The following is a 22,797-nucleotide window of genomic DNA, read 5'->3' on the forward strand; positions in this document are numbered from 1 at the left end:
CACAGGCTCCGGACGCACAGGCTCAGCGGCCATGGCTCACGGGCCCAGCCGCTCCACGGCTTGTGGGATCTTCCCGGACCGGGGCACGAACCTGTGTCCCCTGCATCGGCAGGCGGACTCTCAATCACTGCGCCACCAGGGAAGCCCTCTTCTTCTTTTTTTAATATAAATTTATTTATTTTATTTATTTATTTTTGGCTGTGTTGGGTCTTCCTTGTTGTGCACAAGCTTTCTCTAGCTGCAGCGAGCAGGGGCTACTGTTGCGGTGTATGGGCTTCTCATTGTGGTGGCTTCTTTTGTTGCAGAGCACGGCCTCTAGGTGCGTGGGCTTCAGTAGTTGTGGCTCGCGGGCTCTAGAGCTCAGGCTCAGTAGTTGTGGCGCATGGGCTTAGTTGCTCCGTGACATGTGGGATCTTCCTGGCCCAGGGCTCGAACCCGTGTCCCTTGCATTGGCAGGTGGATTCTTAACCACTGCACCACCGGGAAGTCCTACTTATCTTCTTGAACTCCTTTACATATTGAAACCATAGTCTCTTCAAGCCTTACTAGGTCATACAGCTTTGTCTGGGGCCAAATTAATCTACTCTACCTAGTCTTTATGGACACACATTTTTCCATTATACTGGTAAAAGGCACATGTTCAGTTTCCATGGGCTTGAAAATAATGTATACTTTACAATTACTGGGTGCAAAGTTCTATAGAGGACAATTAGATTATGATTTTGTCACTTTTTTTTTTTTCAAATTTGCTATATGCTAACCTTCTTTCTGCTTTTTCTGTTGCTGAGAGAACTGTGTTAAATCTTCCACCATGATTGCAGTTTGCGTCAGTTTACAGTGATGTCAGTTTTTTGCTTTCTGTATTCTCAGAACTATTTTTAGGTGCATACAATTTTAGAATTGTTATATTAGACAATTCCAACTTTTAATTCCTGTTTGTAAAACTTTTTATCATTATCTTCATCTGCAGTAATGCTTTTTTCCTGAGTCTTTTTTGTCTGAAATTGCAGCCGATTCACTGGCGGTGCCAGGCTTTCCTGACCTCACAAGGCTGTCAGAAATGCTGCTTAGCCGCTCAGGACTCTTCTTAATTTAGCAGATGCCCCAAGAGGAAAGCAGCCCCCAATACTGGCCTTTCTGAGTTTGTTATTTTTCAGATCTAGACCTGGTAATTCTTTACTTTACCATGTTAGCGTGTGTGTGTGGGGGGGGCGGGTATTGTCAGGCTTTTCTAATTGACCTGCAGAGTGTGGGAGGGAAGAGCACAGAGTTGATCTGAAATCAAGTAAATGATACCTTTTAAATACGTTTTCAAAATTTTTTTTTTCATTTTTATGTGACCCCAGTGTTTCTTGAAATAGTTGATTGAAACACTTGGTCCTCACATGATTCATATTAATGGTAATTTTAAGTGTGCATATTATTTTTACTTAGTGATCTCCCAGTCGACCAATGAGCATTCCTAAAAGTAGCACTCCTATGGACCAAGCTAATGTGGTCACCAAGCTTGGTTGAATATAAATGGAAACACGCAAACACGTCTGTTTCAAATACCTTCCGGAGTTTGAGTCCAAAAGCCACAGTGCCTCTAATATATTACAACTTACACAGCCGTATACTTGCCAGAAGTGCTGGCCCAGTTGACGGTCATACAAAAAACTGTTACTTGATCACTGCGGCATCTGGACTGTGATGATCCAGGTGCTGTAGGTCCTGACAGCAAGAAGCCAATTGTCTTGTTAATTGTTACCATACAATGCTTGGGGGGCCAGCCACAGAATTCTTTCATTTCAAAGAAGGACATGAGGGACTTCCCTGGTGGTCCAGTGGTTAGGATTCCGTGCTTCCAAGGCAGGGGGCACGGGTTTGATCCCTGGTCAGGAACTAAGATCCCACACGCTACAAGGCGTGGCTGAAAGTAGATAAATGAATGAATGAACGAATAAATGAATAACAAAATTTAAAAAAGAAGGATGTCAGTGCCCGTTCTGTAAAAGTGGACATGTGTCAGGGTGTGAAAGGGGAGATTTAGAGCATGAGCTTATTCACTTCATTAACAGCCAAGTGGCAGGTCAGCTTTACAGAGATGATGATACTGGCTTAAGGTTTAAACTAGTGTTTATTTTATGGGATTAATTTTTTTTAATGGTGCGTGCATTGCCAGACGCAGTGATAGGTACTTCTATCTGCTAAGTACTTTGAGTTCTTGGCTGGGTTCTCAAGTTTCTTGATTATTCGAGGCAGTTCAGGACGCAGTGAGGGCAGGAGGGCTTTGCAGACATTAAACATGATGGAAATGCTGAGTAATAACTTGTGTTCAAGCCCTCCTCCCCCATCTCCTCTTTCCTTTAGAAAAATAAACAAAGTGGAAACACCCACAGTACTGCCAGATGGAATTGAAGGGTGGTGCTGGCAACCATTTCATGGCCCTGGCCTGCGAGGCGGGGGTTGTGTCTTTCAGCTTCCTGTCAGCGCTGACTCCAGGGGTCCCACCCCGCCAGACACCCTGCCTTTGAGATATTTGCATACCAGACCTGGGTGGGCTCTTCTGGTGTGGACATGAGTTCACCCTTCTGGAACCCGGACTTGAAAAATTCTTTTCTGCCCACAACAGAATACCACTTAGGACTCTCCTTTTGCTGTTTTCCTCCCTGTGGTTGAATGAATGATTCCAGAAGTGGTAGCTCCTTGAGGCCTTCTCCTCCTGCATCGGCAGGGCCCGTGCCTAGCATGGCTCCCAGTATACAGTAGGTGCTCAGCAAGCCTGTTGTATGAGTGAAGATAAATGGGAGACCAGGGCAAGCCTGTGGGAGCAAAGCAAGGTAGTGTGGAGAGTAAGGGGGATGGGGCCACCTCCGCAGCACCCCCGATAGAACAGGGCAGGGCTGCTTTGCTCCTTCTATGAGACGCCAGCGTTGCCCTGCCCTGTGCAGACCACATGATGGATTTGGTTACCGCGTGAGCTGCTTTTTCCAATAACGGCTTTATTGAGATAGATCTCAAATACCATCCGGTTGACCCATTTAAAGTATACAATGCAATAATTATTTACAAAGTACTCTATTCACAAAGTAGGGCAACCATATCACTATCTACTTTCAGAACATTTTCATTATCCCCAAAAGAAACCCTCTACCCGTAAGTGGTTTTTACCCGCCAGCTCCAGGCAGCCACCAACCGAATTTCTGTCTCTCTAGGTCTGCCTCTTCTAGACGTTTCACGTAAGTGGAATCATGTAATGTGTGGTCCTTTGTGACTGTCTTCTTCTACTTAAAATGATCTTTTGGGGGCTCATCCATGTTGTTGCATGAGTCAGTACCTCATATCTTTCTATTGCTAAAAAATATTCACTGTAGGCATAGTTCACATTTTATTTATTCATCAGTTGATGGACATTTGGATTGTTTACAAGTTTTAGTTATGAATAATGCTGCTGCCATGAACTACAGGTTTTTGTGTGGATATATGTTTTCATTTCTCTTGGGTGTCTCCTTAGGAGTGGAATTGCTGGATCCTATAGTAACTCTGTGTTTAACCTTTGGGGAACTGCCAGACTGATTGCTTGAGCTTTGGCTCCAGAACAGGAGACCACAGTCCACATGAGAGAGTTGCCATTCCTCATCCCTTATCACCGTTTCTCTCTGTAACCTTGCCCCGAATGTCATTTGTTACTAAAAATAAGGGAAGGGAGTAGAATTGACTGAGAAGCTGTATATCGCTCTTTTTTTTTTTTTTTTTTTGCGGTACGCGGGCCTCTCACTGCTGTGGCCTCTCCCGTTGCGGAGCACAGGCTCTGGACACGCAGGTTCAGCGACCATGGCTCACGGGCCCAGCCGCTCCACGGCACGTGGGATCTTCCCGGACCGGGGCACGAACCCGTGTTCCCTGCATCGGCAGGCGGACTCTCAACCGCTGCGCCACCAGGGAAGCCCTATTGCTCATTTTTTATAGACCACCAAGAACTGTTTGCCTTCAGAAACTTTTTCAGGGAACAGAAATCCTCAAGGACTAAAACAAGTGTCCTTGCCTTTCTTCTGCTTTGGCACTGGCCTGCCTGTAGTCACTGCCACGTCTTTGCTTCTTTAACCAGAAAAGAGTTGGCAGTTAGACAGCTGTTCTCCGTCTGAGTGTTCTTTCCCACCCCAGATCCATGGGCATGACTGAAAAAGCACTGATACCTGGGGGAGGTTCCAGCTGTGGTCATTTATTCATTCAACAGGACTCGCTGAGCAAGTATTATGCTCTTCTGTGCCAACTACATTTATTGACCACAAGAGACGTTCTAGGCATTGAGGTCACCTGAGTGACACAATGGTAAGGTTTCTGCTCTCACAGGGATTTCATTCAAGAGATGGACAAAACAAGTGAACAAAATATGTGAACATAAGCATTCAGATACTTATAAGTGCTATGGGGAGAAAAGGATGGTGTTATATAGACCAGAGGCGGATGAAAGTGATGGAGAGTGAAAGGAGAAGGACCACTTTAGTTTGCATGGCTTTGTCCCTGTCTTAACTAAGGTAACTGTCCGTGGGCAAGACATTTGAACTCTCTTTGTGTCATGGTCATTTCGTCTAAAATCGGATCACTCTTTGAACTGAAAGTGATTAAATGCAAGTGACTTGAAAAGTAAGGTTTCAGCATCCCTGCTGCCATGAAGCTCTCCTTTCCTGTAATTATCCAAATTCCAGTCACAGGTGATTTCAGGCTCAGGGTTTGTTGTTCCACCAATGGGTACTGGTTTCCTGCCTTTGATTCATATCCATTGTTTAACTCATTTTCAGCTCCGTAAACCACTCACAAGCTTAGGAGAGAGGGTGACTGGTGTTAACAGTGATTTCTGGGGGTAAACATAGCACAACTGGCTCCCGCTGGAAATAACAAAATGAGATAATGTCTCAAAGGCGTTCCAAGCTCTGCCGAGGCAGGTACGCCATAAAGTTTTATATGATTTCAGTGTAATTTGGTAAAGACCCAGAGGAGAGCACAAATGATTGTATTGGAACCAGAGGAAACAGGCAATCCTGAAAAGTTGAAGTAAAAAGGAGCCTTTGTCTGTATACAGGAGGTCCTCAACATATATATTTCTTCTGTGTGGAATGAGGTCAGTTTTGAAATGCACCTTAATCAAGAAATCCACTACCTTATGATATGAAAAGGTATAGACATGGATTATGACTTGGGCTCTACATGTGTTGAGTCTCATCTTTATAAAGCAAGATTTTTTGAGTAAGCACAGAGGGCAGTATTATGATGGGTAGGTAAAGTTACATGGCACTAAATTTTAGCTCCATAGCTGACAAAACTTTCTAACAGAGGCATAAAAGAGAAGAGAGTGTATTTGAGGACTTTTTTTTCCAAGAAGAGGCTTAATAGGCATCTTTCTGAGATGTGGTATTAAGAACCCTCCACTGGAAAAGGGAACCTTCCTGCACTCTTAGTGGGAATGTAAGTTGGTGCAGCCACTATGGAGAACAGTATGGAGGTTCCTCAAAAAACTAAAACTAGGGGCTTCCCTGGTGGCGCAGTGGTTGAGAGTCCGCCTGCCAGTGCGGGGGACGCGGGTTCGTGCCCCGGTCCGGGAGGATCTCACGTGCCGTGGAGCGGCTGGGCCTGTGAGCCACGGCCGCTGGGCCTGCGCGTCCGGAGCCTGTGCTCCGCAACGGGAGAGGCCACAGCAGGGAGAGGCCCGCGTACCGCAAAAAAAAAAAAACGAAAAATAGAATTACCATATGATCCAGCAATTCCACTCCTGGGCATATATCCAGACAAAACTATAATTCAGAGAGATACATGCCCCCTTATGTTCATAGGAGCACTATTCACAATAGCCAAGGCATGGAAGCAACCTAAATGTCCATTGACAGAGGAATGGATCCAGAAGAGGTGGTGTATGTACACGGTGGAATATCACTCAGCCATAAAAAAGAATGAAATAATGCCATTTGCAGCAGCATGGATGGACCTAGATGTTATCATACGAAGTGAAGTAAATCAGAAAGACATAGACAAATACCATAGGATATCACTTATATGTGGAATCTAAAATACGACACAAATGAACGTATCTACAAAACAAAAACAGACTCACAAATATAGAGACCAGACTTGTGGTTGCCGTGCGGGAGGAAGGATTGGGGGTTTGGGGTTAGCAGATGCAAACTAGTATATATAGAATGGATAAACAACAAGGTCCTACTGTAGAGCACAGGGGACTATATTCAATATCCTGGGATAAACCATAATGGAAAAGAATATGAAAAAAGAATTTATATGTGTATAACATCACAGCAGAAATTAACACAACATTGTAAATCAACTATTCTTCAATAAAATTAAAACAGAAAAAGAACCCTCCATTGGATCCTATGATACAGTAAGGTCCTATCAAACCTTTTCAAAACTGATTCTCTGATTTGAGAAGTTGTCATCTCCTACTATCCTGTGCAACAGTGAGTCGGCCTGGCAGTCTTGTCATCCGTTTACTGTTCCTCTTTTCTATTCACTTCCTCCTCTCTTTGGTCAGCCATGCCCAATGACCATAAGAGTAGTGAGAGACAAAATCAAAATTGATTTTAAAAAGTCAGTTCTTAACAGTATGTGTAAAAGTTTACTGGGTTTAAGCTGAAATAAGGCATTCGATGTATTTGTAACTTTCATTTACTTTTGTTACCCCATTAGTCAAGATAATTGAAACTTTATTGTAATTCAGAATCCATAACCTCACCGTGTTCTAGTTAGAAAAACAACTGCCTTTCTCAAACGTAAATGGCAGTGAGCCCAACAGCTTGGATTTTACGACAAGCATTGCGTGCAAACGTTTTGGCTTGAGCCTTGAATGCAAGGTAGGCCTTGTGGCATTTTGGTGAGTGTGCTGGTCACTTCCCACATCTGTTTGACCTTTACCTTAAGGACAGCTGGTCAGCTACTACTCCTGGGGACACATGTTCCCGAGATGTGTTTTTCCATAGACGTGTGTGGCAGTAGGAGGGTGTTTACAAAAAAAAAAACTAATTAAAAAGTAGAGCTGGTGAAAAGTCTCATCTCAGGTTTAATCTTTAAAAATTTTTATTAGCATATAGTCGATTTACAATGTTGTGTTAGTTTCAGATATACAGCAAAGTGAATCCGTTATACGTATAAGTATATCCACTCTTTCTTAGATTCTTTTCCCAGGTAGGTCATTACAGAGTATTGAGTAGAGTTCCTTGTGCCATATAGTAAGTCCTTATTAGTTATCTATTTTATATATAGTCGTGTGTATATGTCAGTCCCAATCTCCCAGTTTATCCCTCCCCCCACCTCAGGTTTAATCTTATCCAAAAGAGAATGCCTGGGCCTCCCTGGTGGCGCAAGTGGTTGAGAGTCCGCCTGCCGATGCAGGGGATACGGGTTCGTGCCCCGGTCTGGGAGGATCCCATATGCCGCGGAGCGGCTGGGCCCGTGAGCCGTGGCCGCTGAGCCTGCGCGTCCGGAGCCTGTGCTCTGCAGCGGGAGAGGCCACAGCAGTGAGAGGCCCGCATACCGCAAAAAAAAAAAAAAAAAAAAAAAAGAGAATGCCTTCTCTTTTTCCTTTTGAGATACACTCGAATGTTCTTCTAACATTCCATCTTGAAAATTTGTGTTATTTGCGTATAGGCAAGTGTAGAATCTTCTAGGATCAGGTTCGGAACCGTTTTCTGAGTGGAGCCTTCATTCGGTTACTTCGTCGTGAACTGGTACTTGGCGTTGGCCCATTTGGGCCGCGGCCCACGTGCTGAAGGAGGCAAGCTCAGCCTGAAAGCAGAGATGTACTGGGGATGCCGTAGAGGAAGGTTCTCGTGAGGAAGCCTCTGGTGTTGGTCTCCAAGGGCTCTTGGTGGGATCCAGGGGTTCAGAAGGCGGCAAAGTGATGAGCAGGCTCCTTGCGTCCCAGGCACGTACGTGACCACTCAGGCTGTCTTCTCACCTCTGAATGCTGGGCCTTCACATTACTTGGCATGTAACTTTTTTTTTTTTAATAGATCTTTATTGGAGTATAATTGCTTCCCAATACTGTGTTAGTTTCTGTTGCACAGCAAAGCAGTTCAGCCATATGCACACACACTGGCATGTAACTTTTATCAAAAGTGACTTAGGGGCTTCCCTGGTGGCGCAGTGGTTGAGAGTCCGCCTGCCGATGCAGGGGACACGGGTTCATGCCCCGGTCCGGGAAGATCCCACATGCTGCGGAGCGGCTGGGCCCGTGAACCATGGCCGCTGAGCCTGCGCGTCCGGAGCCTGTGCTCCGCAACGGGAGAGGCCACAGCAGTGAGAGGCCCTCGTACCAGGAAAAAAAAAAAAAAGTGCCTTAGATGTGTCATCCCCATTGCAACCTATAGCCCATCAAACCATCCTGGGACTGAGTAAGAAGACTCTGAAGGGTTCTTGGAAAGAAAAAGGCCTAGAGGAAAGTTCAAAATTGATTGAGGGCAAATTGGAATTAGACGTTTCTCCTCTTGCCTGTATCTGGAGAGAGAAGGATACATAGATGCCTCTGCTCTGCTCATGGTAATGTCACTAATTTATGATCTTTAAAAGCATATAAGGAGGCCTAGGCGTCATAAATATTAACCCTCTGCTAGAGCGCCCCCACTTTATTCAGCCCACGGACGCAAATCATTCAATAGAAAGTGTTGTAAGAGCAGAAAACACGCTACCTGTAAAACTTACGTGCTACAAAGGAGTCTTACAAAAGCTCGAGAACAGCAGTTCTTTTCCTGGCCTCACCTCCATGTGTAATTCAGGCTACACCTAGGGAAGGACAAGGCAAGACAGGGAAGATTCTCGTTAAAGATTATTTGTCTAACCCTTATATTCTGTATAGGCATCCTTAATGATTGTCTTTTCAACAAGAGTATTAAATGTGTGTGCATTTCACTTTGACAAATGAAATAGATTTTTTTTTTTTTGCGGTACGCGGGCCTCTCACTGTTGAGGCCTCTCCCATTGCGGAGCACAGGCTCCGGACGCGCAGGCTCAGCGGCCATGGCTCACGGGCCCAGCTGCTCCGTGGCATGTGGGATCTTCCCGGACCGGGGCACGAACCCGTGTCCCCTGCATCGGCAGGCGGACTCTCAACCACTGCGCCACCAGGGAAGCCCATGAAATAGATTTTAAATACCTGTACCTAGCAATTTAGCCCGTCTTTTAAATGACAGGAACAATGTACACTAAATTCCTAATCTTGAATGCTTGTTTAGTTTTCACCATGCAGGAATAGCATCTGTTGTTATCGTTGGAAACGAAGGGTATGGGTCAGGGGGACTTTTTCTTCTTTAATATGTGTTACTGGCAGATTCATTGCCCACTGAGTGTTTAACCAGACCTTAGAGTCACCTATTCTGGTGACCTTTGAGTTCTCCTTAGGCTGTATCCAGTCTCTGCTCAGGCCCTGGGGTGTTCGGCCCCGTGTTTCTTGTTTGTTGTAGCCACTGTCATATGGTTTTTCTATCGCCCAAGTTGTTTCTTCTACTTTTTCTTGTTCTCGTTCCCTTAAAGTCATGTTCCCTACCCTTTGCTTGGGGCAGGGAACTTATTCTGTTGGAAAATAAAAGTATGTCTTCTTATCAGCCCCGAGGGCTCTGGGGAGAAGCTACCCCCAGCTTGATTCCAGCTTCTGCTGTGTTTGTCATCGGTAATTTAATAATAATTTAGAGAGGTTCTGGTCTTCCTTCCAGAGAGCACAGAGACATGTCTCAGAAAAAGAACTCCACAGAGTCTCCTACTGTCATCAGCATAGGAAGCAGATGACGGCCGTAAGAGTAGGAGCCGGTCCCTGGATTATGTCCTGGGGTCCTCACCATTCCAGCTCTGGCGTTTTCCATTCCTCTACGTGCCAGGCATTGAGCGAAGGGCTTTCAGGTACTGCATCTCAGTGCTTACAGTCCTGGGAGGTCAGAGTTATTGATGCTTGTTTAATAAATGTGAATATCAAGGTTAGGAAACTTGAAGACATGCACACAGCTATGAAATGGCAGAGCTGTGATTCCCACCCAGGGTCCCATGGAATCCAATGAGAGTGTGCTTTCCATGTCCCAAGGCCTTTGAGGAAATAACACTTCTATTTTGGACATAACGGACAGTTTTCCACAGTCGGTTAGGTTCTTCTGCGTTTTGAATGGCGATCAGACGAGTCTCCCGTTGCCCCAAATGTATCAGGGTGTGAGCTCTTTCTGGACTTAACTTCCCTCCGTGGCTCTTCCATGCAAACTAGTCACTCTGGCCAGCGGTCTCCTCCCTGCCCTCTGAGCTCACCACGTGCTTGGACCCGCTTCACCCCCCCCAGTGCTGGGTGCCTCATTTGCCCTCCACACACACCTCCTCCCTGGCCAGTTTTCAACAGCTGACTTCCTCCGAGCAGGTAGCCATGTCTGTATTTGGGTAGCAGAGCAGAATCACCCCCGCCCCAGAGAGATTAGTCCCCCTCCTGCAATCCACACGCTCCAGGGAAGCATGACGGAGGCAGTGGGCAACCGTTACGGATGGTCTGTCCAAGCCTCTTAGGTCTGGCAGGTGGGTCTGGGATGAGATCAGCAGAGAGGTCTCTGGAAGTGTCTCTGACCACCCCCCCCCCAGCCTGTGGCAGTCTCTCCCTCCCTGCGTGTCTGTGGTTGTATAGCTCGGGTCCGCAGCTGTGCCCTCCCATCTGAGTTAGTAAATAGGGCACGTGGATCGGACCCAGTGGTCTTTGGCTCTGACGCTCTGGGAAGGTCCCACGTGGTTCATATTCTTCCTCTTGCTTCTGATGTTTTGCCACCGGGACTCTTAACGCTGTCACCACTCTTGGGTTCCACCTCTGCTTCTGTCACTGCTTGTCTTATCGCACCCCTGGCGGTGTCTCCTCACCCCTGGCCGTCCGGGTCCACAAAGTGGGGCCCTGCGGTTCACGTTTGGAGTCTAATGCTGTGGTCTCACACTTTCACCTTTAAGAGGCATTCCACTGAGGAACTTGGAGCAGGTTTCTAGGGGACCAGGTGGAAGGGGTCTTAGGTTCAGGGCGGGGTCACACTGGAGGGCTTTCCTCACTTCAGCTGATTCGTCCTCTGAGCGAAGGCTCACGTATTTCCAGCGCCTCTGCCCAGGATGAGTTTCCTATCTTCCTGGAGCCTCCCTCCCTCCTTCATCTCTCGCCTCTAATCTCAGTGTCCTTCTCAGGCAGCTTAGGTGGTTTCACGGAAAAAGCAGTCTGCACTGAAATTCCAGAAATCCTGGTTAACTAGACAGGCAAGTTTATATCTCCCCCCTCACCTGTGTGTCTCTGTTTTACTAGCAATTAGATTAGAAAGTCTTCCAGATCAGGAGTTGGGGTTTATTAGAGGCCCAAACTCCTTGAGTGAGGCCCCCCACCAGAGCCCAGCATAGTTCCTTATAAAAGCGAGGCTCCTTCAATGTGTCTTTTTTTTTTTTAAATAAATTTATCTATCTATCTAGTTATTTATTTATTTTTGGCTACTTTGGGTCTTCGTTGCTGTGTGCGGGCTTCTCTTGTTGCGGAGCATGGGCTCTAGGCATGCGGGGTTCAGTAGTTGTGGCACGTGGGCTCAGTAGTTGTGGTGCATGGACTCTAGAGCGCAGGCTCAGTAGTTGTGGCACACGGGCTTAGTTGCTCCGTGGCATGTGGGATCTTCCCAGCCTGGGGCTCGAACCCGTGTCCCCTGCATTGGCAGGCACAGATTGGCAGGCACACTCTTGACCACTGTGCCACCAGAGAAGTCCCCTTCAGTGTATCTTGCTTGATGAACTGATTCCTCAGCCAGCCACAAACCTGTACCGCTTTCTCATCCATCTTGCAAATATTGGTGTGATGATAACAAAACCAATAGAAGAATAAGGTACAGCAAATTCATTGCTACTACTGAGAAAGCTACATGTTGCATCCATTCATTTTGGCTTGCTTGAAGTGGTTGTATAAGTTAGAGAAACGGACCACAGAAGAGGGGAATTAGAGACAAGAGCCAGGAGGACGAACGGCTGCCAGGATTACTTTGCTTTAGAAAAGAAAGAAGGAAAGAAAAAGCCATATCTAGAAAATTGAAAGGGAATGGGCAAACCGGAGTCCGTAGGTTGATTAGACTGGAGGAAATTCTTTCTTCCCTCTCACTGAGCTTCAGGGGCGTCTGTGAGGTCACAGAGAGATTTCCCACTTTTGTGGGGGACGTTTGGGTATGTCACCCCTCCGTTCTGTCGACTGTGACTTGGACCCACTCCTCGCGTTGGTCCACTGCCTGGACCAGGTGTCTCCGTTTGTCTGAGGAGGTGTGTGCTGGTTGAAAGGAGAAGCCTTACCATCACCCTCCATGGTAGGCAACCAGAGCAAACCTCTGCCTGTTAGCTATGGAGTTAGATTTTATGAGGTGAGGAAATGGGGGAGGAGAAAGCAATGTTTTGGTGGAAGGATGTTTGAGAGATCAAAGCCTTAATTACTTGAAATTAATAGTTGAAGAAATGGAGTCCCGCAGAGCTAGTGAGCGCAGAACCAGGATGGAGACCCAGGCCTTTTGATTTCAACGAATCTTCCTTATAAGGAGCACTGCCTCTTCTTTTCTGGCCTCCTGGTCAGGTGCTCGGGCCCCACCCCACTCTGCCTACTGGGCATAGGATTCCCGGGAGAGAGGTGAAGGGTGTCTCAGACCTTGCAGTCAGATCTCACCCCAGAGGAGCAGGTTTTAGTGGACCTTGCACCAGTCTGTTCCATCCATGGCCACTAGCTCTAGGAGTTCTCTCTCTCATGAATATATTCATCAGAAGTTTATTGAGTGTCTGCTGTGTGCCAGGTACCGCAAAGACAGGTCACTTCCTTGTTCATTCAAGAAATAAAAGATGGAAACCATATCTCTTTCTTTTCTGCTGACTTGCCGTGCTTGTGCATGTGGGGTTTCTATTGAGAGGATTCTGTGGCCAAGCTTCCCTCCTCTGAGAGGCAGTGTGTTGAGCAAGTATCCCATTTGCCCTATCTCCCCAGCAGGGGAGCTGGGGAGGCAGTGAACTATGAACTGGGCAGTAGGAGACCTGTGCTCGGACCCCCAGCTTAGCTAGTAAGTCACTGCTTGACTTTGGACAACCTGTTCACTTCCTTGCCTGGGTTTCCTCTTTTTTGAGGTGTGGGTAAGTTTCCGTGAACTCTGAGTTCTTTGGAGCTCAGACTTCCAGCAGTTACTGGATGTGCCTGTCTCAAAGGCACAAAATTGATCAGATCATTAACCCAGATGACTGATTTGTCTCACAAAAAGTTACAAAAGAATAGAATCGTCTTTTACTGTCTTTGTATCCCTCCACTTTCTGCCTTTGGACTTAGTTTCAAAAGCCTCACTGAGATGGTCCTTGCATTCAGAAAATGGACATCCTGAACCCCCAGGGCTCTGTGCTGCCTTCAGATAAAGATGCAGCAACCAAGCCGGCTGTCCCGGGAGGGCTTTGCACCCAGTGTGGCTACTTCTCAGCTTCCCTAGAGGGAGGGACCTCACCCATCTCTCTGAGGGACACTTACTGGGGCTGGGAGGGCAGGCTGTGGCCATGGAAACCTGACAGGCTTACCTGGCCCACGAGGGATGGAACTTTGACCTTGGCCTAATTAACTGTGCTTCACCCAGGGAGCTACCAGGCCAGTGACACTTAAAAAAACAACAGGATTTAGCACCTGCTTCTCGTCTATGGACCCTCCCCTGACACACACACACAGTGAGGGTACATAGAAACAATGGCTCCCTATCTGTTTCTTGCCTTTAATTCCCGGGAGGTCAAAAATTATTTATTTATGATCTCACAACAGTGTGAATGTGTTTAATGCCAATGAACTGTATACTTAAAAATGGTTAAAATGTTAAATTTTATGTTATGTATAATTTACCACAATAAAAAAATAATTTATTGATGGAGGGGGCAGAGAGGAAACAAATTTATCCTGGGACTGCAAAATGAGGAGAGATTTTGCAAAATGCTCTGTGCCTTACACATCTAAATGGTGCTTTTATGGTTCAAAAAGATCTTCAGAGTCCTGGTCAGTAATTGCCTTCAGCATATTCATACCCCTCCCTTTGTGTGCCAGTCTCCAAGCATTACCATTAAAGGGCCTTTTGTAGCCGCATAGCACAGGGAGATCAGCTTGGTGCTTTGTGACCACCTAGAGGGGTGGGATAGGGAGGATGGGAGGGAGGGAGATGCAAGAGGGAGGAGATACGGAAACATATGTATATGTATAACTGATTCACTTTGTTATAAAGCAGAAACTAACACCCATTGTAAAGCAATTATACTCCAATAAAGATGTTAAAAATAGGGCCTTTTGTATTTCATTATTTGTTTACGATCTATTTCCTTCCTCCTTGAAGACAGTGTCTGGCAGCTGGGGTTGAATAAGTGTTTTTATGTATAATAAATGAGTGACCACATTAGCAATGTGAATCTTCAGCTCCCGTTGCTTGTCCGCAGAGAGAATTTTCTAACCACATACACTGAAGTAACCCCACCTCCACTTGTCACTCTTCTTTTTTTTACTCGAAGTATAGTTGATTTACAGTGCTGTTAGTTTCAGGTATACAGCAAAGTGATTCATTTAAACATACGTATACTTACGTATGTATTTATTCTTTTTTCAGTTTCCTTTCCCTTATAGGTTATTATAAAATATTGAGTAGAGATCCCTGGGATATATAGTAGGCCCTTGTTGGTTATCTATTTTATATATAGTAGTATGTAATGTTAATCCCAAACTCCTAATTTATCCCTCCCTCCAACCTTTCGCCTCTGGTGACCATAAGTTTGTTTTCTAAGTCTGTGAGTCTGTTTCTGTTTTTGTAAATAAGTTCATTTGCATCATTGTTTTAGATTCTGCATGCATATGATATTTGTCTTTCTCTGTCTAACTTACCTCACTTAGTACGATAATCTCCAGGTCCATCCGTGTCTCTGCAAATGACATTATTTCGTTCTTTTTTTATGGCTGAGTAATATTCCATTGTATATAAATACCACATCTTCTTTATCCATTCCTCTGTCGATGGACATTTAGGCACATCTTGGCTATTGTAAATAGTGCTGCAGTGAACACTGGGGTGCATTGTCACTCCTTCCTTCATAACTTTTAGCTCTTTATGAAATGACTATTCATAGCCTTGTGTGTTCACATGTATATGTTTTTCTCTTCCTGTTATAAAACAAGACCAAGAAGGATGGAGATGTTGTAGGTCTTGCTCTTCTAAGCATCTGTTTGTTGAATGAATAAATGAATCTCCAGTGTGTGTTGAACTTTTGGAAATAGCAGGACTCGTTCAGAATCCGTTTTGGAGCACAAAGTGAGTAAGATTAATACTGTCATTGGGGCACAGAACAAAGTAAAAGCAGTGGAGAAACTGTAGTCAAAGCTCTGATTTTTCACATGTGACTCAAACTGGTTTCAAGGTAGTTTCCAACAAAAATGTTCAGTAATATTTGAGCAATGCCTTTTGGTTGAATTCTGTCTCACTTTTTTTTTTTTTTTTTTTTTTTGCGGTACACGGGCCTCTCACTGTTGTGGCCTCTCCCGTTGCGGAGCACAGGCTCTGGACGCGCAGGCTCAGCGGCCATGGCTCACGGGCCCAGCCACTCCGCGGCATGTGGGATCCTCCCGGTCCGGGGCACAAACCCGTGTCCCCTGCATCGGCAGGCAGACTCTCAACCACTGTGCCACCAGGGAAGCCCAATTTTTTTGTTTTTTAAAAAATAGTTATTATTTAGAGTATTGTGCCCATGGGGTATAAGCAAGCAGAACCTATCCATTTACCTTGATAACATTTCCTTTCTTGAATACTAGGTTTTTCTAGAGGTATTATTTCTTTTTTCTTGGTTCTCTGTGGACCTACCTCTATTTCACAGCCAGACTTTCTGACAGAATCATTTGCCTCCCTCTAATATGTTCAGACAAATGAGATAATTTCACAGTTCCATTTTTTTTCCTTGGATTTGTTCCTCATGGAATCCTGTGTCCTCTGGCTTCAGTTCGGTCTGGATGCTCTCTGGGCCAGTTCCAGGGCTTCTTTCTGAGATCTCCGTCAGCTGCATTAGGGTCAGAAAAATAGAAACTAAACAGGTATGTCAGCAGAGCTAGGGCTCATATTGCATGTGTGTATAAATATAGATTAACACCTCTATGGATTTTGACCTCTCTACGCATTTTGAAAGTCATGAGTACACGGGGATACCTTCCATTCCAACTCAGCATCACAGGGTTCATTCTAGTATTTTCGCTTTCTGTCCTTGTAACTCCCTTCTGTGACAGCAGGAAGCCTGGCTTCCACTCCTTCTAGTATGTTTGCGTATTTGATCAATTCCCCTGTGTGTAGCCCCTCCCCATCTTCATTACCGCCTTCTCCCACGTGGACGGCTTCCTCACCTCTGATTACCCGTGGCAGTCCACCCCCGCCCCAAGTCCCGTGTGGATAGCCTTCTCCTCACCCCACTCAGGCTCTAACGCCCCATGTGAGCCCCACACGCCCACATGGATGCACCCCTTGTTCTACTTGGGCTCTGACAGCCCATGCCAGCCTGGTCCCGTGTGGATCCTCCCACCCACACCTTTGCAGATGCCTAAGTTGCCCCATCCTACCTAATAGCTCAGGGCTCACTTGTTCAGGATGGGAAGCAGAAGTCCAAATAGGTCTCCTGCCTCTGTCTCCTGTTCCCTAGTGTTTTTCTTTTTTCAGTCTTCTCCTACCAAAGAAGAATACCGTCCACTCATTTGCTTACACCCAAGACCTAAGTGCCCTTGAGGATTTGCGTTTCCTCCCCCAGTTAATGGCTAGTCCGAGCTAAATCGTGAGCAGCTCTTATCGATTCACAATAGGTCCTCTGTCTTTTCATCTTTCCCCATTTTCGTGGTACCTGCCAGTCTCGTCACTGGTGTCCTTTCTCCACTGTGTCTCACCTCGACAATCCATTCTTATAGAGCAGCCAGCAGCATCATTTAAAAGTGTGAGGCTTGATGTCATTTAGAACCTTCCAGGGGATTCCCCTTGTGCCTAGGATAAAACCCCAACTCCTCTGTGGTCCATGATACCTATGTGTGTGGTGCATGGTAGCATGACCAGGGGAACTTTGTAGAAGCGTGGGCCCCCCCTGAGTCCAGTTAAATCAGAGTATTTGGGGATGTGGCCCAGGCATTGGTATTTTGGATCTAATAGGCAGTCAGGACCCAGAATCATGCCTCCCTCTGACCACCTTCTTGTTGTTGTCTCCTCTTTCATGACTGGTTCCATTTAGCTTCTCACAGTGGCCTTTCCTTGGGCACCTTATGTGACATCATGTCCCATGTTTACTAATCATTTTCTGCCATGTGCTCTCCTTGAGTGCCTCTTCCTAGCACTGCCATTCTCTGAGATCATCATCTATCTATCTATATATGTATTTATTTTACATTAGAGTGTAATCTTCATGATAACTCTCGCTCTCCACTGCATCATGGTATCTAAACTAGTGCTTGATAAATATTTGTTGAATGGTTGCATGTAGGGGGGGCGGGGAGCCGAGTAAGGGACCTGTCCTATGGGAGCCAGGAAATGGGCAGTGGCCAGAGATGCATCTGAACAGGTGAGGTGAAATGGAGCAGGTGATGGAGTCTTGGCTGATGGAGATGATCTGAGAAACCAGATAAAGTAAGCGACTTTGACAATGGAATAAGGGACTCTCTGATATTTTTAAATTGGAGAGGACAGATTTTTATTCTGGAATGGGGCAGTCCCAGGAAAACAGAAATGACTTCTCCTGACCTGAAGAGCAACACTTAGCGTAGAATCACTTTTGATGTTCCACATGGTTGTTGGAAGCTTACTTTTTGAGATGGTCATTTCACCTAATTATAAGTGAGACTAGTCCTCTGGACTCACCATCCCCCCACCATTTCCTTCATTTTCTAATTTAAGAAAGCATCTGAGATTCTGACCAGTTCACACAACTTACTGATTATAGCTGCTTGTTGATATGCATTCAGTAGCATACCATATTTAAGTGTAATTATCTTGCTTTAAATGTTGGGATTAATTGGAAAATCATGTTCTTGCTTATATCACAACCCTGGTTGGTAATGTGGAAATGAGCAAACCTACTCTTGGACTATTACTAATCCCTTGCATTTAAGCTATTGAATTTATGGAGTCCTGACAGTCTATGATGAAAACTCCAGAAATAGACAATGTTCTGCTACTACCTAATGCCAAGGAACAAGGAACATAAGCGTTCACTTTTGTAAAATTCAGCGTGGTAATTTTGAGCCTTTAGATAGGGGTTATGCACACACCACAATTCTAGAGAAGACTTAGGAGGTAAAAAAAAAAAAAAAAAAAGTTTTCAAAAACAACAGGTTTCAGAAGTATAATTCTGTGATGGACAGCTGTGCAAAAACATTATTGACAAAAGTACAGATAAATTCCCCTCTGAAAGTGACCCAGTCTGTGTTGTAACATCTTGGGTTTATAGGACATAGAGAGATGAAAACTGCTTGGAAGAGACTGAAGTCTTGTTTCTCAGCTTGCCTCCCCCTCCCCAGCCCAGGATGGAGTTGAAGCCATTTACTCATGCAAAAGTCATTTTACTTTTTTTAAATAAGTTTATTTTATTTTATTTTTTATTTTTGGCTGTGTTGGGTCTCTGTTGCTGTGCGCGGGCTTTTCTAGTTGCGGTGCGTGGGCTTTTCATTGCCGTGGCTTCTCTTGTTGTGGAGCACGGGCTCTAGGTGCGCGGGCTTCAGTAGTTGCGGCTCGCGGGCTCTTGAATGCAGGCTCAGTACCTGTGGCACACGGGCTTAGCTGCTCCGCGGTATGTGGGATCTTCCCGGACTAGGGCTTGAACCCGTGTCCCCTGCATTGGCAGGCAGATTCTTAACCACTGCGCCACCAGGGAAGTCCCACAAAAGTCATTTTCACATGTTAGCAGAACCAAACAAGTGTGTAGAGATGGGTGAAGACTCTTGAGGCCTGGGAGAATTGTTTGGTGTGGGTATAACTGGATCTCACGTGCATTTTGGCATCTTAAATTGGGAGCAGTGTTTTCCTGTTCAGATATCTTTTTGTCAACCATGGGCCTTGATGCAAACCTATAACCAGTTCACAGCATAATACCCCATTCTAACTGGTAAAAAATAGCAAAATCCTTAACATGTGTGAATACTGACAGTTTAAAATTTGTGAAAATATTAATAAATCCATACTCAAAGAAGGTAAATTCAACTCTCTGCTTTAACATATCCAAAACAGATTGCGTGTCCAGTGTTGGATGATTTTATATAGAACAAATTACAAGAGAGTTCTAGAATGCTATTAACAGTTGCCTGAAATATTTTTTAATTTATTTTTTTATTGAAGTGTAGTTGATTTACAATGTTGTGTTAGCTTCTGGTCTACAGCAAAGTGATTCAGTTATATATGTTCTTTTTTGTATTCTTTTCCATTATAGATTATTACAGAATATCGGATATAGTTCCCTGTGCTATACAGTAGGACCTTGTTGTTTATCCATTTTATATATAGTAGTTTGCATCTGCTAATCCCAAACTCCCAATCCTTCCCTCCCCCACCCCCCTCCCCCTTGGCAACCACAAGTCTGTTCTCTATGTCTGTGAGTCTGTTTTGTAGATAGGTTTATTTGTGTTGTATTTTATATCTTTTCTTGTTTTTTTTTTTTGCGGTTACGCGGGCCTCTCACTGCTGTGGCCTCTCCCGTTGCGGAGCGCAGGCTCCGGACGCGCAGGCCCAGCGGCCATGGCCCACAGGCCCAGCCGCTCCGCGGCATGTGGGATCCTCCCAGACTGGGGCACAAACCTGCGTCCCCTGCATCGGCAGAGGGACTCCCAACCACTGCACCACCACGGAAGCCCTGTGTTGTATTTTATTTTATTTTATTTTATTTTATTTTATTTTTTTTTGCGGTATGCGGGCCTCTCACTGTTGTGGCCTCCCCCGTCGCGGAGCACAGGCTCCGGACGCGCAGGCTCAGCGGCCATGGCTCACGGGCCCAGCCGCTCCGCGGCATATGGGATCCTCCCAGACCGGGGCACGAACCCGTATCCCCTGCATCGGCAGGCGGACTCTCAACCACTTGCGCCACCAGGGAGGCCCCCTGTGTTGTATTTTAGATTCCACATATAACTTAGTATGATCATCTTTAGGTCCATCCACGTTACTGCATTATGGCTGAGTAGTATTCCATTGTATATATGTACCACATTTTCATTATCCACTCACTTGTTGGTGGACATTTAGGTTGTTTCCATGTCTTGGCTGTTGTAAGTAGTGCTGCTATGAACATTGGAGTGTGTGTATATTTTCCAGTTATGTAATAGGTTTGTCCAGAAATATGATGCGTAAAGTTTTCATTACAGCCTGCGTCTGCTCACTGTGTGTGTATGGCTACTTTACACATCTGGACCACGGACAACAGGGTTTACTTAAGCAAGATGACCACACTGATGCCTCATGGGCATGGGGAATGAGGAATATTATTACAGTGAATTACCTATAGTAGGTGTTCAATAAATATTTTGTATACAATATCTGTTTATGGACAGATTAGTGTACTACCTTTACAAGATAGAGGGTGGGAAAAACATCCATAGGAATATGTGTATTGATCAGAATTTTTAAAAGGAAGTTAAAGACTTTACTTAAAGCCTCGTTAAGCAAACACATAAAATCTTTTCATTGTAGGGGGTATTGTAGCATTGCCAAGAATTGTTGAAAATGTTGTTTCATTATTTATTTCAGTTTGTTTTTAGGTGTAAATATTTATATACATAAGGTTTGCTACTCCGATTTAAAATTGTTCCAGAATATTGGTTCTTAACCTGGGAACTTGGGGAGGAGGGAGGTGGGAGTAGGAGAGAAAGCGAGAGGGAGAGACTATATATAAATTATTTTAAAATATCTATTTGAATAGTATAATCTATTGTAATAGGATAAGGTGACTTTCAGAATGTATATACATGGATGAAAGTTCATATTCATTTATACAAAAACATTCATTGAATGCTGGGAGGTATTAAGGTGTTGAGAGGTTGGGCTGCCTTCTGTCTTGTTTTTTTGTTGTTGTTCTATCCTTTCTCCAAAGGAGTAGGGATGAGGCATGGTCCTAAGTGAATTTTAAATCCTTTCGTTATCAAGAGACTAAAGCTCTGAAATAGATCTAGATTTTTATTGCATAATAAACCAGAATGCTCATGTTGTCTGCTAAATGTCTCCTGGATTCCATCCCAGTGTCCTAACAAGATGAGGACGTATGTTGCTAATGTCTTTATATTGTCCCAGATAACAAAAGATTTTGTGTTCTCTTCTACCCTGACAGGTTGGTACAGAGGATATACCCTCCAAAATAAATCTAAAAAGGTATGGCTTATCGTTTCAGTTTGAAATCTGTGTGCCAGTTTTGTGTGCTCGTATCTGATTCCATTATCTGCTGTCTGTAGACCTAGTTCGCTTTCTCTTTGACGGCTAGTCTTTAGATTTGAAAGCAAATTCTCTGACCTTGGCCATATTTCCCACCAGCCAACTCAAGGATAAAGGCCGGAGGTGAATTTGACACCCCAGGTAGGGCCTCTGCGGACTTCTTGCTCCTGGTTCCCTCAAGCTGAGCCGTAGGGTCACCCAGGACATTGCTCTGTTTTGCGGGGGGACCTGGGCTTCTCCCTTTATCCTTTAGTTCCAGTGCTGAAATCTCAGGACCAAAGGGTCTCCCCATTTCCACTTGACTCTTTCCTTTATTAAAAAATGGTTAAACCAGAATAGTAGTTTTCAAACTGAAATCAGTAGAGTGGGTTATACCCAACATTTTCCTAAAAACAACACTGAAAAATAGAAAGAGAATAGAATGCGACGGTAAGTAGTGTTTCAGGAAACTTTTGTGTTAGGTATAGATTTTACAGTATTTTATGTATTTTTCATTATATTTTATGATAGTAGTGCTGGGTTGCTGTCTTATCATGGGCAAAGAGTTTGAAAAATTCTGACCCTCGTGGGTTCCTTTGGGCAGTGCCAAAGCTGCTAATCATCAAGCTAAAGAAACTCTGTGAGTTAGGTTAATACCCCCTCAGTTCATTTTAGGTCAGGTCAGCGCTTTTCCTGTGACACTGCACGTCGGGACAGCATAGCCTGTCAGCACTTTCTTTTGAACAGAACAAAGTGGATAGGGTCGTACTATTTCACAGTTAGTTCACATGCAACGTCGTGAATTGGGAGGGGTGAGAGAAACATTTCAGAATTTATCAAGAGCTAAGTAAAAAAAAACAACACCAGAAAAACCCCTCACAGATCCACAGGTTTTCCTCTTCAGATATGGCACAGTACAGAAGTGATGCTATAGCTCACAGTCTCAGAAGAGCTACGGGCCCAGAAAAACACTTTCCCACAAGGTATAGGGCCATTTAAAACCAGGACTGTCCTGGACTTCCCTGGTGGTCCAATGGTTAAGGCTCTGTGCTTCCAATGCAGCAGGCTTGGGTTCGATTTCTGGTCAGGGAACTAAGATCCCATGTGCTGCGTGGTACAGCCAAAAAACCCAAAAAGCAGGACTGTCCTACTCAAGCACTCTATGTTGTTGACCCTCAGATAACACTCAGTATTTGCGCATGTGTGTGTACACACACAGTTTATTAACTCTTGACAGTTTACTAATCTACCAAAATAAAGGCCTATTTGCTTTTAATGCAGGTATCAACTCCCACCGTTTTGATCCTTTTATTCCTTCCCCAAATCCGGATGCTGAATTTTTCTACCCACAGTTAGATGCTTGTGCCGCATGTCTTCATTTTCAGCTTAATTA

The 22,797-nt window shown here is 44.9% G+C and overlaps 1 protein-coding gene across 1 annotated transcript in view; it reads left to right on the forward strand.

The window, feature by feature from the left end:
* DOCK5 (dedicator of cytokinesis 5) overlaps positions 1-22,797 on the forward strand; it is a 216,239-nt gene that overhangs the window by 63,148 nt on the left and 130,294 nt on the right. The window contains exon 3 of the mRNA XM_060102585.1: positions 21,325-21,365. Within this exon, the coding sequence (XP_059958568.1) occupies positions 21,325-21,365 (41 nt within the window). The remainder of the gene's footprint in view (positions 1-21,324; positions 21,366-22,797) is intronic.

The sequence above is a fragment of the Mesoplodon densirostris genome, chromosome 6 (assembly GCF_025265405.1).
Source record: "Mesoplodon densirostris isolate mMesDen1 chromosome 6, mMesDen1 primary haplotype, whole genome shotgun sequence".
Lineage (NCBI taxonomy): Eukaryota > Metazoa > Chordata > Mammalia > Artiodactyla > Ziphiidae > Mesoplodon > Mesoplodon densirostris.